At 39.0% G+C, this 24,548-nt stretch overlaps 1 protein-coding gene across 3 annotated transcripts in view; it reads left to right on the top strand.

Moving 5' to 3' along the window:
* The window catches only part of TXNDC9 (thioredoxin domain containing 9), a 44,464-nt gene that overhangs the window by 17,898 nt on the left and 2,018 nt on the right, over positions 1-24,548 (top strand). The window contains exons 2-5 of one of the 3 annotated variants that reach the window (XM_053707688.1): positions 1,720-1,895; positions 2,607-2,815; positions 12,273-12,391; positions 18,733-18,987. In XM_053707688.1, the coding sequence (XP_053563663.1) occupies positions 2,627-2,815; positions 12,273-12,391; positions 18,733-18,987 (563 nt within the window). In that variant the 5' untranslated portion in view covers positions 1,720-1,895; positions 2,607-2,626. The remainder of the gene's footprint in view (positions 1-1,719; positions 1,896-2,606; positions 2,816-12,272; positions 12,392-18,732; positions 18,988-24,548) is intronic. The other 2 variants (XM_053707686.1, XM_053707687.1) reach the window with 2 other exon arrangements.

The raw sequence follows: 24,548 nt of genomic DNA on the forward strand, positions 1-24,548 counted from the left end.
GTAACTAATTACAGTGATTCTATTGTAACTACTGAATATCTACTACTACTGATGATTGTATATATTAGTGTTCAACTATGAGGTTATGCAAAATACTTGCATATGCAGTTTGTTTTATTTTATTTTGTATTTTGATTGTGTTTTCTGGTGGTATAGTCATGGGGCCTTGTTTGTGTGTTACCATGGTGATGGATTTTTGGCGCAATTTTGATGTTTGTGATGGGTGGGGCTAGTGCTATATATTGCACACTTTGTTCACTTGCACTGTTGTCTGGTCTGAGGAAGGGGTCTGCGAACCCCGAAACGTTACCACAATAAAGATTTGAAGGTTTCTGAAACTAAATCCAGTGAGTGCAGTCCTTTATTGGATATAGACTATATATATATATATATATATATATATATATATATATATATATATATATATATATATATATATATATATATGTGTATATGTGTGTGTGTGTGTATATATGTGTGTGTGTATATATATATATATATATATATATATATATATATATATATATATATATATATATCTGTATTTTTAATGTTTATATCTATCTAAATAAAATAAATGGAAATTTAAAAAAAAAAAATTCATGACACCCTGGTTGAGAATCAATGCCCTCTACAAAAATGTTTATAAGGGTCCATTGTATTTAAACATGCCCTTCCTCTTAGAGCTCAATTTATCAAGCTCTTCTGCCGTTGACTGCAGGTTTGCTCAAGTGAACCTGCAGTCACGATTTATCAAGCCGTGGTCATTAGACTGCTTCTTCCCTATCCTGTTCTTCACATCTTAGGTGGAGAATTTCAATCTCCCCAGTCTCTTCTGACCGGGCAGATTGACCGCTCCTGCCTGCGTGTTGTTTGCTGTTTGTGGTCTGGGGGCGGGGTTACATGCAAGCACAAAAGAGGGGTGCTGCAATAATTTTTCAGTAGACAAACTCCACCAATCATTTGCCTTACTTGGAGCAGCCAATCCAGGCTTTTGTCTGCAAATAACAAGCCTCAGTCATAATGTTAGTATAAAATACATTGTTTTACACTCTGATCAGTTAAAATCAATTAGGGAAAGATATATAGCAGGGTTAGCCTTGATGTCAGCAGGGCGGATTTTAAGTTCAGAGAATAAGGAATTCCCCATTTTTCAGATTTAAATTACATGAATAGGGGCCAAAATAAATTATTTTGCTAAGTTTTGTTTCATTACACTTAACTAAACGTTTTGTTAAAAAAATCTCAAGGTGTTTACTGTCTCTTTAACTTGTGCATTGACATGGTTTACTTGCAGACACATGGCAGTTGTTGTTTGTGTGTGTGTGTTTTTTATGTCATATCCCTGCACTGGATGTCCAAAAAGGAAAATAAACATCTATCTATATAAAATACCTGGCTTTTGATCATATTTGTCTGTCTTCTCCTAATATTTTAATAGTGAATTGGCTAGCATAATTTTTACTAACTACAATAAATTCCCTGACCAAAGAATAAAAGTTGTTTGGCCCTGTCCAAGTCTACTTATAGCATCCCTGTAGCTTTTGCTCTTTGGTATTTTAAAGGGACATTATACATTAATTTTTTCTTTGCATAAATGTTTTGTAGATAATCTTCTTATATAGCCCATAAAGTTGTTTTTTTGTGTGTTTTTTTTTTTTTTAATTTTTTAAATGGATAGTTTTGCTTATTTTTAAATATCATCACTCTGATTTTCAGACCCCTCACCAAGCCCCAACGTTTTAGGAGAATACCGACGTATATCCTACTTCAGCTTTTTTCTGTTTGTTTAAAGGGTCTTTACATATGCAAAGGAAGGGGGAGTGTCTGATATTTCCCACTTGCAGTGGGTGTTCCAGTAACCTTTTAAACAGAGCTAAACTGGGAGCTTCTAAGTAAGTTTTTAAACGGTTTTATACTGGATTTTTAGATCAGTATCTGTGCATATTATTCTTTATAGTAGTGTCTATTACGTGCAGTTATATGAAAATTAGTGTATACTGTCCCTTTAAAGGGACATAAAACCCAAACATTTTCTTTCGTGATTCAGATAAAGCATACAATTTTAAACAACTTTCCAATTTACTTCTGTTTTCTTCGTTTTCTTGTTATCCTTTGTTGAAAAGCTGGGATGTAAGCTCATGAGTGTGCACGTGTCTACAGCACTATATGGCAGCAGTTTTGCAACAATGTTATACATTAGCAGGAGCACTAGATGGCAGCACTATTTCCTGTCATGTAGTGCTTCAGGCATGTGTGCACGCTACCTACCTAGGTATCCCTTCAACAAATAATAACAGGAGAACACAGCAAATTTGATAATAGAAGTAAATTGGAAACTTTTTTTTTTAAATTGTATTCTATATCTGAATATTGAAAGATTTTTTTGGGGTTTAATGTCCCTTTAAGTAGGGGTGCTCATGTTTTTGTGATTGCAGTGGAATTTTCTATATATTGTGATAAGTTTTCTCCTCAGATAAATAAAACTTAATTGGTTGCATTTGGTATCATCAGGAAAATATTTAAAGGACAGGACCAAGACAGTAAGACATATTCTGCAACATAGACATGTTTATTTAAATATTTTCTTTTATTTTTTTAAACAGTTCTTTGTAAAAAAAAAAAAATGGCAGCTAACAGCTCTGTAGATATTTTTACAAAAGTCATGGAGACTCAACTTCTTAAGACTGCAAAAATAATGGAGGAACAGTTGGATGCAGAGTTGGGGAAACTGGACAAAGTAGATGAGGATGAGCTGGAGCGACTTAAAGAAAGAAGACTTGAAGCTCTCAAGAAAGCCCAACAGCAGAAACAGGTAAAGTTTATGGTAACCATTTGGCAAGCATGTCATGGTGACTGAGAAACTGTTCTTAAAGTTTCTCCTTCAGAAATATTTTATCATTATTAATTCAACATTAGTTTTAGAACTGAGATGACACCTCCCTATATATATATATATTAATAAGGGTTAGAGTATTGTTGTTGTAATGGGGTATACACAATATAAAAAAGAGGTCCCCAGTGTTTTATATTCTGCCCAAGGTGCATAAGTCATTGACACCCCCCCCCCCCCCATCAGACCTATAATTTTATCAATGGAGTTAATAAATCAGCCAGTATCCAGATATGTAGATAGCTTAATTCAAAGTAGTGTTAAAAAATACCCTCATTCATTAAGGATTCATTTGAATTTGTAACAGAATGACAAGAAATACGAAGTTGTGATGCAAATACTTTCTTTGTGACAAGTGATTTCACAAACTTATATAGCGGTATTCTTCATAAACTGGGTCTCAATGCGGTCAGGAACTTGTTGGTGAAGGACACTTAGTACGAAGGGCCACCAATGGAGTATGTAATACTCTTATTACATTTTGTATTACATGAAAAAAATTCTTCAAATTTGAAAAGAAAATATTCTTACAACTCCTTGGCACAGCTATGGGCTTCAAATATGGCCCCTAGCTATGCAAATGCATTTATGCACGATTATGAACAAACCCAGATTCAAGCACAACCTCTCTTTAAAATGTATGGTCCATTTTTACCGCCTCTTCATTGATGATGTGTTTTTTCTATGGACAGGTAGTGAGGAAAGCCCTAAACAGCTTTTTTGTGACTTTAAAATAATTTAAAGGGACCCATTAAATTAGTGGCTAAATGGAGCAAAAAAGAAATAGAGTTCTTAGACTTGGAACTCTGTAAAAAAAGATGTATGTAAAGAATCTAGACTATATCGAAAACCAACAGACAGGAACACTTTAGTGCAGTATGAAAGTTTTCACCCAAAACATTTGCTGAATTCAATGCCAAAATCACAAATGTTAAGAGCACAAAGATTAGCATCAGTGGTGACAGAGAAAGAAGGGGCAATAAAAGAGAGATGAGAATGATGTTTCAGGAAAGGGGTTACCCTAAAAATGCCTTAGACAAAGGACAAAGTGAAATAGAAGAAATACAGACTAGGGCAACCAACATTCTGCAAAACGGGTTGTTTTTCACTACAGAGTATACCACAGACACATGGAAGTTAAAGGGACAGTTCACCCAAACATTTTCTTCCCTTTAAATTGTTCACGGTGATCCATTTTACCTGCAAGAGTGTATTAAATTGTTTACAAGTATCTCCTTTACCAATATTTTGGCATTTTAATTAGCTGTTTTAGCCTGTAGTATCCCCACCTATAGTAAAAGTTTGTATACTGGAGTCTCGGCTATTGAATAGCCTAAGTAAACACAGCCATCAGAAGAAATTACACTCTCAGTGGGGTGCAGGATAGTTAAAGGGACAGTCAAGTATAAATTAAACTTTCATTATTCAGATAGGACTTTTAATTTTAATCGACTTTCCAATTTACTTTTATCATCAAAATTGCTTTTTTTTTCTTGGTATTCTTAGTTTAAACTAAACATAGGTAGGCTCATATGCTAATTTCTAAGCCTTTGAGGGCTGCCTCTTATCACATGCTTTTTAAATCTCTTTTCAACACAAAGAGACAGAAAGTACACGTGAGCTATATAGATAACACTGTGTTCAGGCAAAGAAAGTTATTTAAGATCTAGCACAATACAATGCTAAATTTAAGACAATAGATAATAAACAGTCACAGTCATGTGATCAGGGGGGTGGAAGAAGGTTCCTAGATACAAGGTAATCACAAAGTTAAAAAGTACATTTATATAACTGTGTTGGTTATGCAAAACTGGGGAATGAGTAATAAAGGGATTATCTATCTTTTAAAACAATAACAATTCTATGGTTGACTGTCCCTTTAAGTAATAAAATTATGATTTTCCATTGTTCTAAGTATTGAGCTTTATTTTCTAGACAAATATTAGATAAGAAAAGAAGTTTGTGTAAACAACGTGATAACATAATAAGATCTGATATTACATGAAATTCAACCCATTGTAATAGCTGTGGTTTAAAAGCACAAAACCAGCTACTTCATATACACAAATATTTCTGAAAATTCAATTTCTCATACATTTTTAGTCTGCAGCTTGTATAACAAGTCATTGAAAATACATTAATATAAAGACAATTTTACAGTGTTCTGTCCCTCTTAAGAAAAGCAGTTTTAGATAACTGGAAAATATGACAGGTTGAAGAGAGGTTACAATCTCGCACACAGGAACCCCCAATATTCTCCTATAGAAAAGGGAGAAGTTTGAAGGCTTATTTGGTACAACAGACCCATATGAGGATAAAAAAGCAAATTTCTTAACAAAAAACGGGTATATAAATGTCATGGTTGTGTCACCTGTAATTGTTTAATTTTGGGGTATACATTTACCCGCAGTGGAAAGAAATATAAATTCAGACATACTTTGTTTCACAATTAAGGGTATGTGGTTTACTTAAAGGGACAGTCAACACCAGATTTGTTGTTTAAAAGATAGATTATCCTTGTATTACTCATTCCCCAGTTTTTCTTAACCAACACAGTTCTATTAATACACTTTTTACCTCTGCAGAAGCTTAGATACAAGATAATGACAAACTGTCCCCTTATTTCAGTTCTTTTGACAGACTTGCGTGCATGAGCTCAATGTTATTTGTGACACATGTGAACCAACACCCTCTAGTGGTGAAAAACTGTCAAAACTCATTTAGATAAGAAGCGGCCATCAAGGTCTAAGAAATTAGCATATGAGCCTGCCTAGGTTTCGCTTTCAACTAAGAATACCAAAAGAACAAAACAAAATTGGTGATAAAAGTAAATTGGAAAGTTTTTTTTTAAATTACATGCCCTATATGAATCATGAAAGTTTATTTTGGGCTTGACTGTCCCTTTAATCAAATGTCCAACTGGATGATCCTAGGTAGATAAGATGGCATGTGCCTTTAAAGGGACAGTATACACTAAGTTTCATATAACTGCATGTAATAGACACTACTATAAAGAATAAGATGCACAGATACTGATATTAAAATCCAGTATAAAACTGTTTAAAAACTTACTTAGAAGCTGTCAGTTTAGCTCTGTTGAAAAGTTAGTCGAAAAGCCCACTGCAAGTGGCAAATAAGATACTCCCCCCTCCCCCTTCTTTTGCATATGAAAAGACCCTTTACACAAATAGGAGCAAGCTGGAGAAGGTAGCTGACGGTATTCACATAAAACTTTGGGGCTTGGTTAGGAGTCTGAAAATCAGAGCAATGTTATTTAAAAAAAAAGCAAAACTATAAAAAAAATTTAAAAAAACAACTTAATAGGCTATAAAAATAGATAATCTACAAAACATTTATGCAAAGAAAAAATGAGTGTATAATGTCCCTTTAAGGAGAGGATGGCTGTCCATAGATCTTCAATTAGACAGGCCATAGACTCGGGCAAATCAGATCAACCAGTAGCCCTACACTTTTTAAATTTTAAACCCCCATTGTCTACATTAAGATGGAGCCCATTTGATCACACACCCCCATTAAAGAGAGGGGGTGACCACAAAAAATTGCTCTTACAAAAAGAAACATTTTGGCTGGTGGAATTAGATACACAGCACCCTAAGAAGTTAAATACTTATCTTTCCTTTACTAGTTTCCTATAAAAATAATATATATGAGATTAAGAAGTCTGGTTAGCAGTGGGTAACACAATATTTTAATTATGTTTATTTTTGTAATTTTTTTTTTCAATTTATTTTTGTATTTATTTTATGTGTATTGGGTTTTTTGATTTACCTGGAAGTATCATATGTTCATGAGAAAAATAGCATAGTCATAGCAAGGTCTCTTAGAAAGGAAAAGCAAATCATGCACACATGAAAGTGGCCATTAGATGGCAGTAATGTGATAAACTTGCTGACAATCAGAACTGTGATCCTCCAGGTTTAACAGCTGTTTGTAATTCAAAGGGTATTTAACCTTTTGACTCTGTTACGACGTTGTATTCCATCCGAATTTTTCTGGGCTTTAACGCCGATGGACAGAATACAACGTCTTAACCAGGTGGCGCTTCCCTGATGGGATCGCGGTCTGGAGGGCGTGCCTAGCATCATAGGGACGCACCCCTGACGCGATCCCATTATTGAAATCTCGTGACACTTTAACCCCGGCAGGAAAGGGTTAAATGCTGAATTTTCACAGTCATATTACCTTGACAAAGGCCCCTGTGAGGGACGAAACGTTGGATTGTATGACATAAAAATACAATATATTCCAAACTTTATATGGGACACTGAGTTTTCTTTAAAAAAAATAATATATATATATATATATATATATATATATATATTATACACATACATACAAGCATGTCTATACAGTGCATAATTATATATATATATATATATATATATATATATATATATATATATATATATATATCCCTGACCCATATAATGGGCACACCGCCCAGCAGATTTTACTGACCACCTAGATAAAACTGTATCTCGATTAATAAGCTAATATTATTTATTTTTCCAATGTTTGCTGCACAAATTGTCATTAAATCAATTTGTTAGCTTATGCAATTACAGGTAGCCCTCAGGTTATGCCAGGGTTCTGTTCCTGAAGGAATAGTTTAAAAAAAAAAAAAATGGTGTAAAATGAACCCAGTTATATAATGTAAGTCAATGGGAAGTAAATGAGTTAGGTTCCAGGCCCCCATCAAAATTGGCATTAGTAATGTATTATATTATAACTTTATATTATGTGATATTTTATTTAAAGTTCTGAAATTATTGCTGTAAATATAAAAACATCAGTAAGACTTTAACAGGCACACAGACATACAATATCGATTGGCTTCACTATCAAACAGACCAGATTTTTTTTTTTTTATATGCATGCATAACAATTGTTTACTGCTCACTGTACTGGCCCTTTAAGAAAGTAAACAAATGACAATCTACTTGCATGTGCTGTACACAGTATTACAGTGCTGTACTATAAATGCAGGTGTCAAAACTCTTCTGCAAATCAAACTGCTCTCATGTGTTGTACAGTACTGTACTATGAATGCAGGAGACACAAACTTTTCTGCAAAACTTTTGTTTTCAGCTAAGAAGCCAGTGGAACTACTTCCTCAATAGTGGTCATATGATCACCATCACTTAGGACAGGTGCTATTGTGAAACTGTGCAAATTGAACCAGCGCAAAACGAGGGCAACCTGTATTTTGTGCTCCTGAAAATTAAAGGCACACGAAACCAAAAAAATTCCTTTGTGATTCAGCATACAATGTTAAACAACTTTTTAATTTACTTCTATTAACTCCTTAACAACAAAAAGTGTCACTTAATGACCAAGAACGTGCCTGGCACGTCCTCGGGGGTTTGAAGTGCTGGAAGCGATCGTGATCACTTCCATTCGCTTTCAGGGTAGTTGCAGTGATGCCTCGATATTGAGGCATCCTGCAATACCCTTTTTTAAGCATCCAATGCAGAGACACATTCTGTGACCCTCTGCATCGGCCAGCAATGGTGCCGATCATTGGTGGGTGGGAGCCATAGCAGGGAGGCGGGTGGGCTGCTCATCTCTGGAGCAGTTCCGGCAGTGCGCGGGACCCCGCTTCAGATCACAGTCGGGCAGCATGTTTAAAGGGACACTGAACCCAAATTTTTTATTTCTTGAATCAGATAGAGCAGGACATTTTAAGCAACTTTCTAATTTACTCCTATTATCAAATTTTCTTTATTCTCTTGGTATCTTTATTTGAAATGCAAGAATGTAAGTTTAGATGCTGGCCCATTTTTGGTGAACAACCTGGGTTGTCCTTGCTGATTGGTGGATACATTCATCCACCAATAAAAATGTGCTGTCCAGTGGCCTGAACCAAAAAAAGCTTAGTTGCCTTTTTCAAATAAAGATAGCAAGAGAACAAAGACAAATTGATAATAGGAGTCAATTAGAAAGTTACTTAAAATTGCATGCTCTATCTGAATCACAAAAGAAAAAAATTGGGTTCAGTGTCCCTGGAAGGGAAAGAGGGGAATGTTGGGGAAGGGGTCTGGGAGGGGGTAGGGTATTGAGTGGGGGCTGCCTAAATGATTAAGTAACATAAAAAAAGATGGGGTTACTAAAAAAAACAGCCCAATTTATTGCAAAGTGGGTACTGGCAGACAGCTGCCAGTACCCAAGATGGCGGCAATTAGGTAGAGGAAGGGAGGGTTAGAGAGCTGGTTGGGGGCTAAGGGGGGATCCAACACTGTAGAATAATATATAAAAAAATAAATAATAAAAAAAAGCCTTATTTTAGTACTGGCAGACTTTCTGCCAGTACTTAAGATGGCAGTGACAATTGTGAGGTGGGGGAGGGAAGAGACCTCTTTGAGGGAGGTCGGGGAGGGATTAGGGGGTGGGATGTGTCAGGTGGGAGGCTGATCTCTACACTAAAGCTAAAATTAACCCTACAAGCTACCTTATTAACCTCTTCACTGGCATAATAAAAGTGTGGTGCGCAGCGGCATTTAGCGGCCTTCTAATTACCAGATTATAAGATATGATGAAAATAATGGTATCTTTAGAAAGTCCTTTTTAATGGCGAGCAAAACTGTATATAATATGTGTGGGTACAGTAAATGAGTAAGAGGAAAATTACAGCTAAACACAAACACAGCAGAAATTTAAAAATAGCCCTGGTCCTTAAAGGGATGGTAAACTCTTCAATATCACTTTTAAAAAAAATTAAAGTTCATGCCATATTTTTTATAAAAACCTTTTTTTTTTTTTTTTTTTTTTTTTTTTTTTTATTCATCTAATATCTTATATAGATAATGCTCCCCTGCCAGCCTCCCTCCTCTGTTGTGTTTTTTTTTTTTTTTTTCTGCCCAATCAAAAGCTTAGCCACCTGGACCATTGAACATATGAATTTCATTACACGCATAGTAACCACAGCATGTCAGTGCTTGTTACTTTTCTGCATGAGTGCCACAAAATAGAGGATTTATAATTTACCTCAACTTATTGATGATCAACAAAATTTCTAATTTTTGTAAATGCTCTTTTTTTTTTTCATTTTACTTACAAATTGTATTACTGATGATTCTAGAAATGTGTACAGCAGTCCCGCCTGCTATACTCATCACTAGGATCAGAGCTGCTTTCAGTATTTTTTATTTCCCCTTTCCCTCTTGATATTTTTGTGCCTCAAATAGTAAAGTGATGTGTACAGCAGTCTCGCCTGCTATACACATCACTATCATCATACCTGTGCTTTCTTTACACAGGAACGCTTCCTCCGTTCTTCTATCTTGTTTACCTTGAGTAGATTGACGTGTACAGTAGTGCCACGTGCTGTACATGTCAATCTTCTTGAAAAAGCAATACGATTGGAGGGGTGGTGGCTAAAAGCAACCAAAATTTGAAAACGCCCTTTTACTGTGAAAGGTTTCTTCCTAGTGACCTGTACAGCGGGCGGGACAGCTGTACACGTCAATCTGCTGATAGTAAAAAAAATAGAAGGGGGGAAGCGTTCCTGTGTTCTGAACGTGCGGCTCGGATCCTAGTGACGTGTACAGCAGGCGGGACTGCTGTACACGTCAATCTACTCGAGGTTAAAAAGATAGAAGAACGGAGCTTCGTTCCTGTGTAAAGAAAGCGCAGGTATGATGACAGTGATGTTTATAGCAGGCGAGACTGCTGTACACATCACTTTACTGTGTGAGACCCAAAAATGTCAAGAGGGAAAGGGGAAATAAAAAATACTGAAAACGGCTCTGATCCTAGTGCTGTGTAAAGCAGGCGGGACTGCTGTACACATCACTTTACTTTTTGAGGCACAAAAGTTTCAAGAGGAATAGAGGTAATACAATTATGGGAATAGCTCTACTAGTGATGTGCACAGCAGGTGGGACTGCTGTACATGTTTTTATAAAGTGATGAGAAGCTACATTGATGGGCGGAGCCAATTAAGTGATTGACAGGAATTATAGAATACAAAAATAATGAATATATAATAATGTAAAAAAAAAAAAAAAGTATGCAAATTGTTTATAAAACATGAAATAAAACATTTGGCAAATTTCATTAATAATAAAATTTTACCATCCCTTTTAAGGAGAAGAAAATTGAAAAATGGTCTGGTCACTAAGGGGTTAATTCTATTAATTTTGCTTCATTCTATTGATTTCCTTTATTGAAGAAACAGCAATGCACTACGTCCATCTAGCTGGACACAACGGTAAGCCAATGATAAGGGGCATCTATATGCAGCCACCAATCAGGATCTAGCTCCCAGCTCCTGAGCCTACCTTGACATGCTTTTTAACAAAGGATATCAAGAGAATGAAGCAAATCAGATAATAGAAGTAAATTGGAAAGTTGTTTAAAAATGCTGAATCATGAAAGAAAATGTATGGGTTTCATGTTCCTTTAAGTAAAATGTATAATTAACAGAAAATACAGTATTAATATGTCCCCATCCAGCTTCTTCATAATGCCATATCTCTCTCAGTATATAAATGAAACCTAAAGGTATTTTTTTTTTAATCTAAATGTATATATGTTTTATATCATTTTTTTTAATACTTGTGTACCCTTATAAAGATAGTACAATGCTGTATTCAGAAAGGTAATTGTCATTTTAAATAAATAATATACTAATATTTGCATTTTAGAACACAAAAACCAACGCCTCTTCTAATTAGTTGGATTATGTAATGTTTTCACTACTCATTATGGAATCCCGTTGCAGGGGTTAAACACACATTTTCAGGGTGAGTAATGCAAACAATACATGCTCTAACGAATTATAGCATGTGATTTTACACTATAGTGTCTCTTTAATAATTGGCCTGATTTGTTAATGGAGGCAAAATGTTAATAGACCTTGCTTTTGCTAGTTTTTACACTTAGCCAAATTTCTCTGTCTAAATTTACATTCATCCAACAATCAGCATGCACTACCCAGGTGCTGAACCAATAATGAGCTGGCTCCTAAGTTTACAATCTTGCTTTTTCAAATAAAGATACCAAGAGAACGAAGAAAAATTGATAATAGGAGTAAATTAGAAAGTTTCTTAAAATAGCATGCTCTATCTGAAAGTTTAATTTGACTAGACTATCCCTTTAATGGTTTATACAGTTTCTGTAACCTTTATATAATTTTCCACTTAAAGAGCAACTACTCTTTTATGTCTACCCTTTGTAAACACAATTTAACCAGGAATAATTGTGTCCCAGTCATGAGGTATTATACCATGACTCTTACAGCTGACAAGTCTAAATTGTCTCTGTAAATGTATGTATGGGATTGTAAAAGCCCTGCTACTTAGTACCTTGTACTGTGTGTGTGGCAGATCTAATAGCTTTTGTTTTTCATACCATTTAGGAATGGCTATCTAAAGGACATGGTGAATATCGAGAGATACCTAGTGAGCGAGAGTTCTTTGAAGAAGTGAGGGAAAGTAAGAATGTAGTTTGCCATTTCTACAGAGATTCTACCTTCAGGTAATTTTATGATTACTTCTAATGGCTCATATGTGGTGAATGCATTTTTTTCTAAAGGAACACTAAAGCTTTAAATTGTTTTTCTTTCCAATGTCATGGAGAGTCCACGATTCCATTCCAATTACTAGTGGGAATTCAACTCCTGGCCAGCAGGAGGAGGCAAAGAACACCCCAGCAGAGCTGTTAAGTGTCTCTCCCATTACCCATAATCCCCCGTCATTCTTTGCCTTGAACATCGGGAGGATGTGCGAAGATGGTGTCTGAAGATTTGAATCCATTAATGGGTATTTTTCCCTGCAAGCAAGGATTGGAGTCAAGCTGTGTCCATGTAAATCTCTTTAGTAAGAGTAATGGTGGCTGTTAGCAGTTAGACAGCAAGGTAGTCCTTGCTTACCTTCTAACAGTGTATGCTACTCCTCTATAGAAAATCAGGGTTGGTTACTCTGCTTTTCTTTTCCTACAGGTCCCTGTCAGAGGTTGGCTGAATCTGTCATATCTGAGGAGCTGTTCCTGCCCTACAACTGGATCCACAGGTAAGTGCTTTTACCTTCTAGCGTTAGGACCCAGCACTTTAGAGGTTAAACCTCTGTGGATAATTTATGTGACAATGTATCCTCTTATTGGGGATATATTATATATGGGCAGTACTGGCAGGGCACTTGAAAGGGGCTTATTATGAAATTTAAGAGGTTAATGTTTTCTTCCCCTTTTTTTATTTGAGGCTGGTACTGAAGGGAAATCTTTATTAAGAGGATCCATTTTATTATAGATGGAATCTAGAGTTAAAGGCCTCATTTCTTATTTTCTTTTTAAGATGAGTGTGTGGTATATGTTACTTTTTTTATACTTTTTTGGCCGTTGTGTATTCTGTGTGAGGAATAAGTGTTTGTTTTGATTTTTGTGCGTTTGTTTTTGGCGCAGCAATATATTTTTGTTGCTCTCTTCCGTTTCGGATTAGCTTCTATCTGCCGGCTTGGAGAGCGGAGCGTTGCTGGGGAGTCCATTTCTTCTACATTTTTGGCGGCTAGTGGGTTTCCTGGTCACCGGTGGGTAAGTCTACCTCGGCAGAGCTGAGGTATAGCGGTACCTTCTTGGTTTTTTAGAGAGTTTATTTTCTATAGTGATTCTAAACTTTTGTAGCCAGAACAATTAAAAATAACATTTTTGGTGTTATCATTTTTAAGATCTAATAAAATCTAACAATTCCTTTTGGGAATCTTTATTAGAGAGATGGAATCTAGTGAAAATATTGCTATGTCGTTTGAAAAATGCTTATATTGCTTGGAGGCTCAAATTATTCCTCCTGCACAGCTTTGTTCCACATGCTTAAATAAAGCTTTAATGTCTAGAAATTTGGATTCCCTTTCAGAGCCACCTGTCTCTCAGGACAATGTTGTCCGTGCCATGCCTCCACTTTCTCCTCAAACATCCCAAGCTGTAGCAATTTCACATGCAGTGCCCTGCGGTTCCTCTCAGCCTGTTCCGGGGGGTATTTACCAGCAGATTTTGCTGCGCAAATAACCTCTGCGGTTTCTGCAGCCTTATCAGCCTTCCCTATGGCTGGTAAGAGAGAGAGGAAATCTAAGCATATATCTAAGACCAAGTGTTCTGACTCGACAAAGGCTGCATTGGTCAGCCTATCTCAGTTTTCTGAGGAAGATCATTCCTCAGTTCCCTCTGAGGGTGAAATCTCTGATTCTGACTCGGCTGTCGTTAGTACAGCGGATGCAGAGGAGGTCAATTTTAGATTCATGTCTGACATAGCACATGAGTGGGAAAAGCCAGGGATTCCTTTTTCCCCGTCCCCTGTTTTTAAGAAGAGGTTTCCTGTTGCTGACTCTGTGCGTGACTCGTGACGCACAGTGCCCAAGGTAGAGGGTGCTATATCTACTCTATCCAAGATAACTACTATCCCTGATTGAGGATAGCTCCTCCTTCAAGGACCCTATGGATAAAAAATCTGGAAGCTTATTTAGGGAGGATGGATATCCGTTGGGTTTACAATGGCAACCAGTTGCAAGTATTGCTACGGTTGCGGGGGCAGCCTCCTATTTGTACGACTTTGTCCAAACTAATCTCTGAGGAGACTACTATAGAGGAGATCCAGGACAGGATCAAGACTCTAAAGCTGGCTAATACTTGTATCTGTGATGCCAGCATTCAAGTTGTTAGACTGGGAGCCAAGATTTCTAGTTTTGAGGTTCTAGCTCCTAGAGCTCTATGGCTAAATTTTGGTCTGCGGTCTGTCTTTACCCTTTAAGGGCAAGATTTTATTTGGTCCTGGTCTGGCTGAGATCATTTCCGAAATTACTGGTGGAAAGGGATCTTTCCTACCTCAGGACAAGAAGGCTAGAACTAAGGGTCGCCAGAATTCAAATTTTCGTTCCTTTCATAATTTTCTAAGCCGGAGCAATCCAGGACCTCATGGAGGTCCAGTCAGCCTTGTAATAAGGGGAAGCAAACCAAGGAACCTTCATCTGAGTCTAAGTCAGCATGAAGGGGCCGCCCCGGATCCATTCTTGGATGAAGTAGAGGGCAGGCTTGGATCCGCAATGTCCCAGATCCATGGGCTGTGAAAGTAGTATCCCAGGGATACAGGATAGGATTCAAGACTTGCCCCCCCAGGGGTAGATTTATCCTGTCAAGGTTATCTGCAAACCAGGTGAAGAGAGAGGCCTTCTTAAACTGCATAAAGGATCTATCTTCTCTGGGAGTGATTGTTCCAGTTCCCGTAGCAGAACAGGGTCAAGGATTCTATTCAAACCTTTTTGTGGTTCCCAAGAAAGAGGGAACTTTCCAACCCATATCGGACCTCAAGTGTGTCAACAAATTCCTTAAGGTTCTGTCCTTCAAAATGGAGACTATTCGTTCCATTCTTCCCTTGGTTCAGGAAGGTCAGTTCATGACTACTATAGAACTGAAGGACGCGTTTCTTCATGATCCCATTCACAGGAAACATCACCAATTCCTGTGGTTTGCCTTTCTAGACAAACACTTCCAATTTGTTTCCTTCCCTTCGGCCTTGCCATGGCTCCTCAGATCTTTACAAAGGTCCTAGGGGCCCTTTTGGCGGTGGTTAGATCTCGGGGAATAGCGGTTGCGCTATACCTGGACGACATCTTGGTTCAGGTGCCATATTTTCAGTTAGCAAGATCTCGTACAGAGATGTTGTTGTCTATTCTACGTTCCCACGGGTGGAAAGTGAATCTGGAGAAGAGTTCTCTAGTGCCAGGACACCAGGGTGTGTTTCTTAGGAACGATTATAGATTCTCTGTCCATGAAGATGTCAGAAAATCCAATCTTCTTGCCTTTCACTTCAGTCCTCTATCCGTCCATCAGTGGCTCAGTGTATGGAAGTAATTGGTCTGATGGTTGCTTACATTAACATTATTCCTTTTGTTCAGTTCCATCTGAGACCCCTAAGGTTGAGAGCAATCTTCAGTGCTCTAACAGCCTGGCCTCAACTAAGTTTGGTCCGATTTATCACATTCCAATCAACATCACCTTGGTGGCATACATAAATCACCAAGGAGGGACTCGGAGTTCATTAGCTATGAAGGAGGTGACTTGCATTCTCCAGTAGGTCTCACAAATGTCTTCTATCTGCCATCCACATCCCAGGGGTGGACAAATGGGAGGCTGATTTTCTGAGCAGGCAGACCTTTCATCCTGGGGAGTCGGCTCTCCACCCGGAGGTTTTCGCAATGATAACCCTTATGTGGGGGCTTCCAGAGTTGGATCTGATGGCATCGCGTCTAAACACCAAGCTTCCAAGGTACGGTTCAAGATCAAGAGATCCACAAGCCTCTCTGATCGACGCTCTGGCGGTGCCTTGGAACTTGTCTTGCATACTTGTTCCCACTGTTTGCTCTCCTTCCTCGAGTCATTGCTCGTATCAAGCAGGAGACGGCGTCTGTGATTCTAATTGCTCCTGCCTGGCCTAGCAGGATCTGGTTCGTGGATTTAGTGAAGATGTCATCTCTAACCCCCTTGGAGGTTACCTTTGAGGAAGGACCTTCTACTTCAAGGTCTCTTGCTCCACCCAAATCTAGATTCTCTGAATCTGACTGGTTGGAGATTGAACGTCTAGTCTTGGGTATGTGTGTTTTTTCTGAGAACGTCATTAATGCCATGCGTCAGGCTCCTAAGCCTGTTACTCACAAGATTTACCATAAGGTATGGTGTAAATACCTTTTTTTTTATTGGTATGAATTGAAGGGTTTCTCTTAGAGCAGGGTGAGGGTTCCTCATGTTTTGTCTTTTCTTCAGGATGGCCTGGAGAAAGGTTTATCAGTCAGCACTCTGAAGGGTCAGATTTCTGCACTAGCTATTCTTTTGCACAAACGTCTAGCAGATCTGCCGGATGTTCAATCTTTTGTGCAGGCCTTGGTCTGAATCAGGCCAGTGTTTTAAACCTGTTGCTCCCCCTTGGAGCCTTAATCTTGTTCTTAAAGTTCTGCAGCAGGCTCCGTTTGAGCCTATGCATACAGTTGATATTAAGTTGTTATCTTGGAAAGTTTTGTTTCTCCTTGCTATTTCTTCTGTTTGCAGAGTGTCCGAGCTTTCGGTTCTGCAGTGTGATTCCCCTTACCTTAATTTTCTTCCTACTAAGTTGGGATTTCTTCCCAAGGTAGTATCTGATCGCAATATCAATCAGGACATTGTTGTTCGTTCTTTTTGTCCTAATCCTTCTTCTCAGAAGGAATGTCTGTTGCATAACCTGGATGTTGTGTGTGTTCTAAAATTTTACCTTCAAGAAACTAAAGATTTTTGGCAATCATCTGTCCTGTTAGTAGTTTTCTCTGGTAAGCGTAAGGGTCAGAAGGCCACTTCTACTACTTTACTTTTTCTCTCTGGTTGAGAAGTGTTATCATGTTAGCTTATGAGACAGCTGAATAGCAGCCTCCTGAGAGAATTACGGCTCATTCCACTAGGTCTGTCTATTCTTCCTGGGCTTTCAAAAATGAAGCTTCTGTGGAACAAATCTGCAAGGCGGCCACTTAGTCCTCATTGCAAACCTTTTCCAAATTCTACAAATTTGATACTTTTGCCTCAGCTGATGCTTCCTTTGGGAGAAAAGTTCTTCAAGCGGTGTGGTGCCTTCTGTTTAGGTCAGTCTGTCTTGTTCTCCCTCTCTTCCATTCTGTTTCCTCTAGCTTGGGTATTGGTTCTCACTAGTAATTGGAATGGAATCGTGGACTCTCCATGCCATTGGAAAGAAAAAAACATTTATGCTTACCTGATACATTTCTTTCTTACCTGGCATGGAGAGTACACAACCCGCCCTTAATTCAATTTAAGACGGCGGTTGTTTTTTTTTTTATTATAAACCTCAGGCACCTCTATACCCTTGTCATCTTCTATTTCCATTTTCCTTCGGCCGAATGACTGGGGATTATAGGTAATGGGAGTGACACTTAACAGCTCTGCTGGGGTGTTCTTTTCCTTGTTATTCAATCAGCTTAGATTGTAGATCACTTATGACAGAAAGATGTATATACAGAAGGTAAAGGAGGAAATCAAATATGTAGCTGGAACAGCAGTTAAATTAGTATTATTTTTGGGCTGTAGTCAAGTACCACACAGATATTAACCCCTTGCGCCAATATGACATAGGTAGTATGTCACACATTACTTTGCCCAGCTTACTGTGTTGATGTAGTACCTAAATCCATCACAGAGACACAGTTCACAGTCCCACTGTCACCTTTGACGGCATGAAACTGCAACAGGGGCAGAACGTATCTGCCTTCGTATTTTTAAGGGAGCACTGTTTAGTAAGCACCATTGTGTGAGGAGAGACTCTTTTTGCTAGGGGTTAAAGGACAGTAAAGTCCTCCTTTTTTTTTTTTTTTTTTTTCTTCTCCACGTGATTCGGGAAAAATGCAGTTTTTAAACAACTTTCCTTTTTTACTTCTATTTTCTAATTTGCTTTGTTTTTTAGGTATCCTTTGTTGAAAAGTGTAGCTAGGTAGGCTCAGAGACTGCAATAAACAACTAGGAGCCTAGCTGGTTATTGGTGGCTGCACAAATATTCCTTGTCATTGGGTAGTCCAATGTTTTCAGCCAGCTCGCAGAAATGCGTTGCTGCTGCTTCAACAATTGATTTCAAGAGAATAGAGGAAAAGTGATAATAGATGTTAAACAACATTCTAACTTACTTTTATTTTAAACATGGAAGAATGTAGGTTTTAATGTCATTTTCAAGAATTTTAGGTATCTGTGTGGTTTAGTCTACACATGATAACATTTTGATTGTGTGATTAGAATATTATTGTTGGCTAATATGCATTACTTTTATTTATTTTTTTTATTTATTTTTTTTCTTTCTTATTATACAGGTGCAAAGTTTTTGATAAACATCTGACTGTGCTGGCCAAGAAGCACATTGAGACTAAGTTTTTAAAGTTGAATGTTGAGAAAGCACCTTTCTTGTGTGAGAGACTACGTATAAAAGTAATCCCCACTTTGGCACTTGTGAAAGATGGAAAAACAAAAGATTATATAGTTGGCTTTACAGATCTAGGAAATACTGATGACTTTGCTATGGAGACATTAGAGTGGAGACTTGGCTGTGCGGGTATTATTAACTACAGGTAACATTTTGCACAATTTTATCACATAGTGGTTTAGTATCTAATTTGCTAGTTAAATATATTTAAATTATTATTCAGTCATTTTCGTTTTACTATTTTTTTTTTTTATTTTTTTTTACATTTTAGGTTTGTGTAGTTTATTATTCACAACTTTAATATATACATATTGTTAAAATAAAAAAAAATGTTTTTCATAGAAAAGCTGTGCTAAGACATTGAACATTATAAGGGAATATACAATATAACCCTCTAATAACATTTAAAATCTATATTTCATTTTTAAGACACGATGAGTCCACGGATCATCGTAATTACTAATGGGATATACACCTCCTGGTCAGCAGGAGGCGGCAAAGAGGACTATAGCAGAGCTGTTAAATAGCTCCTCCCTTCCCTCCCACCCCAGTCATTCTCTTTGCCTACGTTAGTGATAGGAAGTGGTAAAGTGAGGTGTTGGTATAGATTCTTCAATCAAGATTTTATTATTTTTAAAGTATTGCAAGATTGTGCTGCTTTGTCCTAGGGTGTAGCCGTAGTCCGTATCAGTCTCTTCAGTAGGGCTTTGGTGGCTTTAAAGCAATGGGAACTTGTGGGACATAATTCTCACTACGCCTCCCATATTAGGATGCTGCCCTATCTTTTATAGCCTGAGGTAGATTTACTCAGACTTTTATTTCTCCACAGGTCGATGTGAGGGATAGGACCTCTCAAGCCTGTGAGCTGCCTTGGCTGTCAGGCAGATCTAAGGTAAGTGCTGCCTTTTTATTCTGGGGACAAGGAAAAATCTCAGAGAAAAAAAGTGGGCACTTTTATTATTCAAAAAACATATAAGGCTCAATTGACAGCGGCTCTTTATGTTTGGGACATTAATCTTCTCTATATATAGAGAGTATTTTAACAGCCATAACTGCAGGCACTGGGGCTGGGAGTTAAGCTCATTTTGAAAATTTTCTGGTGGTTATAATTTTCCCAAAGATTCAAGTAAATAAGCCGGTTGGGAGACATAGATACAGTAACGCCCATGATGGGCGAGGCTATCGAGTTTGCGCGCTTCCTGTAACTGCGTAGTTTCTGAGACGTATCTTCCTTGACAGAGACAATTGAAGAACGTTTTCACTAGAACCGCATGGTTTTTTACATATAAGCAAGCGGTTCTAGTGTTTTTTGTTCAGGATTTGTGTCGCTGAGATAACGGATCGATCCTCTTCTGCAAAAGAGGGGATAGTGAATCCGGTTGGCAGGTAGGCGCCTTTGCAGAGTTGCTGAGGTGTAAGGGTGTCTGTGTAAGAATTATTTGGCTTTAATCTTCTATATGTCATTGCTGGGTAAAAAAGTTACCGGTTTAAATCTAAAGGCACAGTAACGTTTTTTTTATTCATTTGGAGTTGTTAATTTATATATAGAGAACAGCATGGATCAAGAGGCCTTGCAAGATATCACTTGCTCCTTATGTTTGGATGTTAATGTGGAACCATCTGTCCCTTTCTGTCCCTTTCTGTCCCTCATGTATTGAGAGGACTTTAGCTTATAGGGAAAAGATTTTTTCTGAGCAAAATTTTTCAAAAGCAGATGCTGTCCAAGAGTCTAATGACGAGGGTCAAAGTATACCGCAGCTTTCTCCCCAAGCGTCCCAAATTTTATCGCCCACACAAGCAGTGCCCTGCACTTCTGCTCTAGCGCCCGCTGGAGTTACTTTGAGACATAGCTTCTCTCATGTCTTCTACAATCTCTGATGCATTGTCTGCTTTCCCAATGTTGCAGGGCAAACGTAAGAGAAAAACCAGACATTCAGTAAGTTCTGATGCAATTGTTGCAATTTCGGAGGTACCCTCACAAGGTCATGAAGAGGAGGGTACTGCTGTAGCATCTGAGGGGGAAATCTCAGATTCAGAAAGTGCTTTGCCTCTGATGGATTCTGAGGTTGTAACTTTTAGGTTTAAACTAGAACACCTCCGCCTATTGCTTAGGGAGGTTTTGGTTACTTTGGATGACTGTGACTCCACAGTTGGGGTTATCCCTGAGAAGTCTAGTAAATTGGACAGATACTTTGAGGTTCCTTCTTACTCAGACATATTTCCAGTTCCAAAGAGAGCTTCAGAGATTATTACTAAGGAATGGGAGAGACCAGGCATTCCCTTTTCTCCTCCTATTTTCAAGTTGTTTGCCATAGCTGACTCTCTCTTTTAAGGAGGCTTGGCAAATCGTTCCTGAGGTGGAAGGGGCTGTTTCCACCTTAACCAAGAGAACTACTATTCCCATAGAGGATAGCTGTGCTTTCAAGGACCCTATGGATAAGAAGTTAGATGGTCTACTTAAGAAGATTTATGTTCACCAGGGTCTCCCATGGCAACCAGCTGCGTGCATTGCTACCGTCACTAGCACAGCAGCCTATTGGTTTGATGCTCTGTCTGAGTCTCTCAGGACTGAGACTTCCTTGGAAGAGATCCAGGACAGGATAAAGGCTCAGAAGCTTGCCAATGCCTTTATTACAGATGCTTCCCTTCAAATTATTAAACTGGGAGCTAAGATTTCAGGTTTTTATATTCTTGCCCGCAGAGCTTTATGGTTGAAACCTTGGTCTGCGGATGTTTCTTCCAAGTCTAAGCTTCTGGCTATTCCTTACAAGGGCAAGACCTGGTCTTTCGGAAATTATATCTGATATCAGGTGAGGTAAGGCTCATCTTCTCCCTCAAGATAAGAGAAACAAACAAAAAGGACGACAGAGTAATTTTCGAAATTTCAAAGGAAATTCTTCATCTTCCTCCTCTAAGCAGGAACAATCCAAACCTGCATGGAGACCTAACCAGTCTTGGACTAAGGGAATGCAGTCCAAGAAGCCTGCTATTGACTCCAAGACAGCATGAAGGGCATGCCCTCGATCCGGGACTGAATCTTGTAGGGGGCAGACTTTCCTTCTTCGCTCGGGTTTGGGTTCAGGATGTTCAGGATCCCTGGGCAATAGAGATTGTGTCCCAGGCATACAAACTATAGTTCAAAAGTTTTCCTCCCAGAGGCAGGTTTCTACTTTCAAGGTTATCTGCAAACCAGACAAAAAGAGAGGCGTTCTTACATTGCGTAAGAGACCTCTCCGCCCTGGGAGTGATTGTTTCTGTTCCAGTACTGGAACAGGGTCAGGGTTTTTATTCCAATCTGTTCGTGGTTTCCAAAAAGGAGGGAACCTTCAGACCAATTTTAGACCTCAAGAGTCTAAACAAATTTCTAAGGGTTCCGTCCTTCAAGATGGAAACTATTCGTTCCATTCTTCCCTTAATCCAGGAGGGTCAATTTATGACAACTGTGTATTTAAAGGACGCGTACCTACATGTTCCGATTCACAGGGATCATCACAGGTTCTTAAGGGTTGCCTTCCAGGACAAACACTTCCAGTTCGTGGCTCTTCCTTTCGGGCTGGCCACTGCTCCCAGAATTTTCACAAAGGTTCTGGGGTCTCTGTTGGCAGTCCTTCGGTCTCGGGGCGTTGGGGTGGCGCCTTATCTGGACGATATTCTAGTCCAGGCACCATCTTTTCAGCAAGCAAGATCTCATACCGAAAAGAGTTCCCTAGTTCAAGACACAAGGGTCACCTTTTTTGGAACAATAATAGACTCCCTGTCTATGAAGATTTTTCTGACAGAGGTCAGGAAATCAAAGATTATCGATACTTGCCTAGTCCTTCAGTCTACTTCCCGGCCGTCAGTGGCTCAGTGTATGGAGGTAATCGGGCTGATGGTAGCGGCAATGGACATCAACCCGTTTGCTCAGTTCCACCTCAGACTTCTGCAGTTAAGCATGCTCAGACAATGGAATGGAGACTATGCGGACTTGTCTCCTCGAATATCTCTGGGCCAGGAGACAAGGGACTCTCTTCAATGGTGGTTGTCTCTGGATCATCTCTCCCAGGGAACCTACTTTCGCAGACCATCTTGGGTGATTGTGAAAACAGACGCCAGCCTTCTGGGGTGGGAAGCAGTCTGGGGCTCCCTAAAGGCTCAGGGAGTTTGGACTCAGAGTCTATTCTTCCTATAAACATTCTGGAACAGAGAGCGATCTACAATGCTCTCCTGGCCTGGCCTCAGTTAGCCACGGTCCAGTTTATCAGGTTCCAGTCGGACAACATAACTTCAGTGGCTTACATCAATCATCATGAAGGAACGAGGAGTTCCTTGGCGATGATGGAGGTATCCAAAATAATCCAGTGGGCAGAGGCCCACTCTTGTTGCCTATCGGCGATCCACATCCCAGGGGTGGACAACTGGGAGGCGGATTTCTTGAGCAGGCAGACCTTTCATCCGGGGAGTGGGAGCTCCAACCGGAAATGTTCTCCAACCTGATTCTCAAGTGGGGTCAGCCAGAATTGGATCTCATGGCATCTTGACAGAATGCCAAGCTCCCAAGATACAGGTCGAGGTGCAGAGATCCCCAGGCTAAACTGATAAGATGCTCTGGCGGTTCCTTGGAACTTCAGTTTAGCATACCTATTTCCTCTGTTTGCTCTTCTTCCTCGGGTAATTGCTCGAATCAAACAGGAGAGGGCCTCGGTGATCCTCATAGCACCGGCCTGGCCTCGCAGGATTTGGTATGCAGATCTGGTGGAGATGGCATCTCTGCCGCCTTGAAGACTTCCGTTAAGGAAGGACCTTCTGATTCAAGGGCCCTTCCTTCACCCGAATCTAGTTTCTCTGAAGCGGACTGCTTGGAGATTGAATACTTAATTTTATCCAAGCGGGGGGTTTCTGACTCGGTCATAGAGACCATGATTCAGGCTCGTAAACCTGTAACTAGAAGGATTTATCTATTCGGTGTGAAACCAAAGGCTACTTTTGGAATAGAGTTAGGATTCCTAGAATTTTTCTTTTCTCCAAGAAGGTTTGGAGAAGGGTTTATCGACGAGTTCCCTAAAGGGTCAAATCTCGGCCTTATCTATTTTGTTACACAAACGTTTGGCGGTTGTCCCAGATGTACAATCATTTTGTCAGGCCTTGGTCAGGATCAGGCCTGTGTTCAAACCAGTTACTCCTCCATGGAGTCTTAATTTAGTTCTCAAAGTGCTTCAAGCGGCTCCGTTTGAGCCTATGCATTCCTTAGATATTAAGTTATTATCTTGGAAAGTTTTATTTCTTGTTGCTATTTCTGCTGCAGTATGAGTCTCCTTACCTTTATTTTCCATTCAAATAAGGTGGTTTTACGTTCAAAATTAGGATTTATTCCTATGGTTGTTTCTGATCAGAACATTAATCAGGAGATTGTTGTTCCTTCTTCTCAGAAGGAACGAATTCTGCACTATTTGGATGTGGTCCGTGCTTTAAAGTTTTACCTGCAGGCGACTAAGGACTTTCGTCAGTTTTCTTCTTTGTGATTTTCTCAGGAAAACGTAAGGGACAGAAAGCTACGGCTACTTCTTTCTTTTTGGCTGAAGAGTATCATACGTTTTGTATATGAGACTGCTGGACAGCAACCTCCCAAGAAGATTTCGGCTCATTCCACGAGGGCTGTTGCTTTCTCATGGGCATTCAAAAATAAAGCTTCTGTGGAACAGGTTTGCAAGGCTGCAACTTGGTCCT

Source organism: Bombina bombina, chromosome 3, assembly GCF_027579735.1.
Source record: "Bombina bombina isolate aBomBom1 chromosome 3, aBomBom1.pri, whole genome shotgun sequence".
Taxonomy (NCBI): Eukaryota; Metazoa; Chordata; class Amphibia; order Anura; family Bombinatoridae; genus Bombina; species Bombina bombina.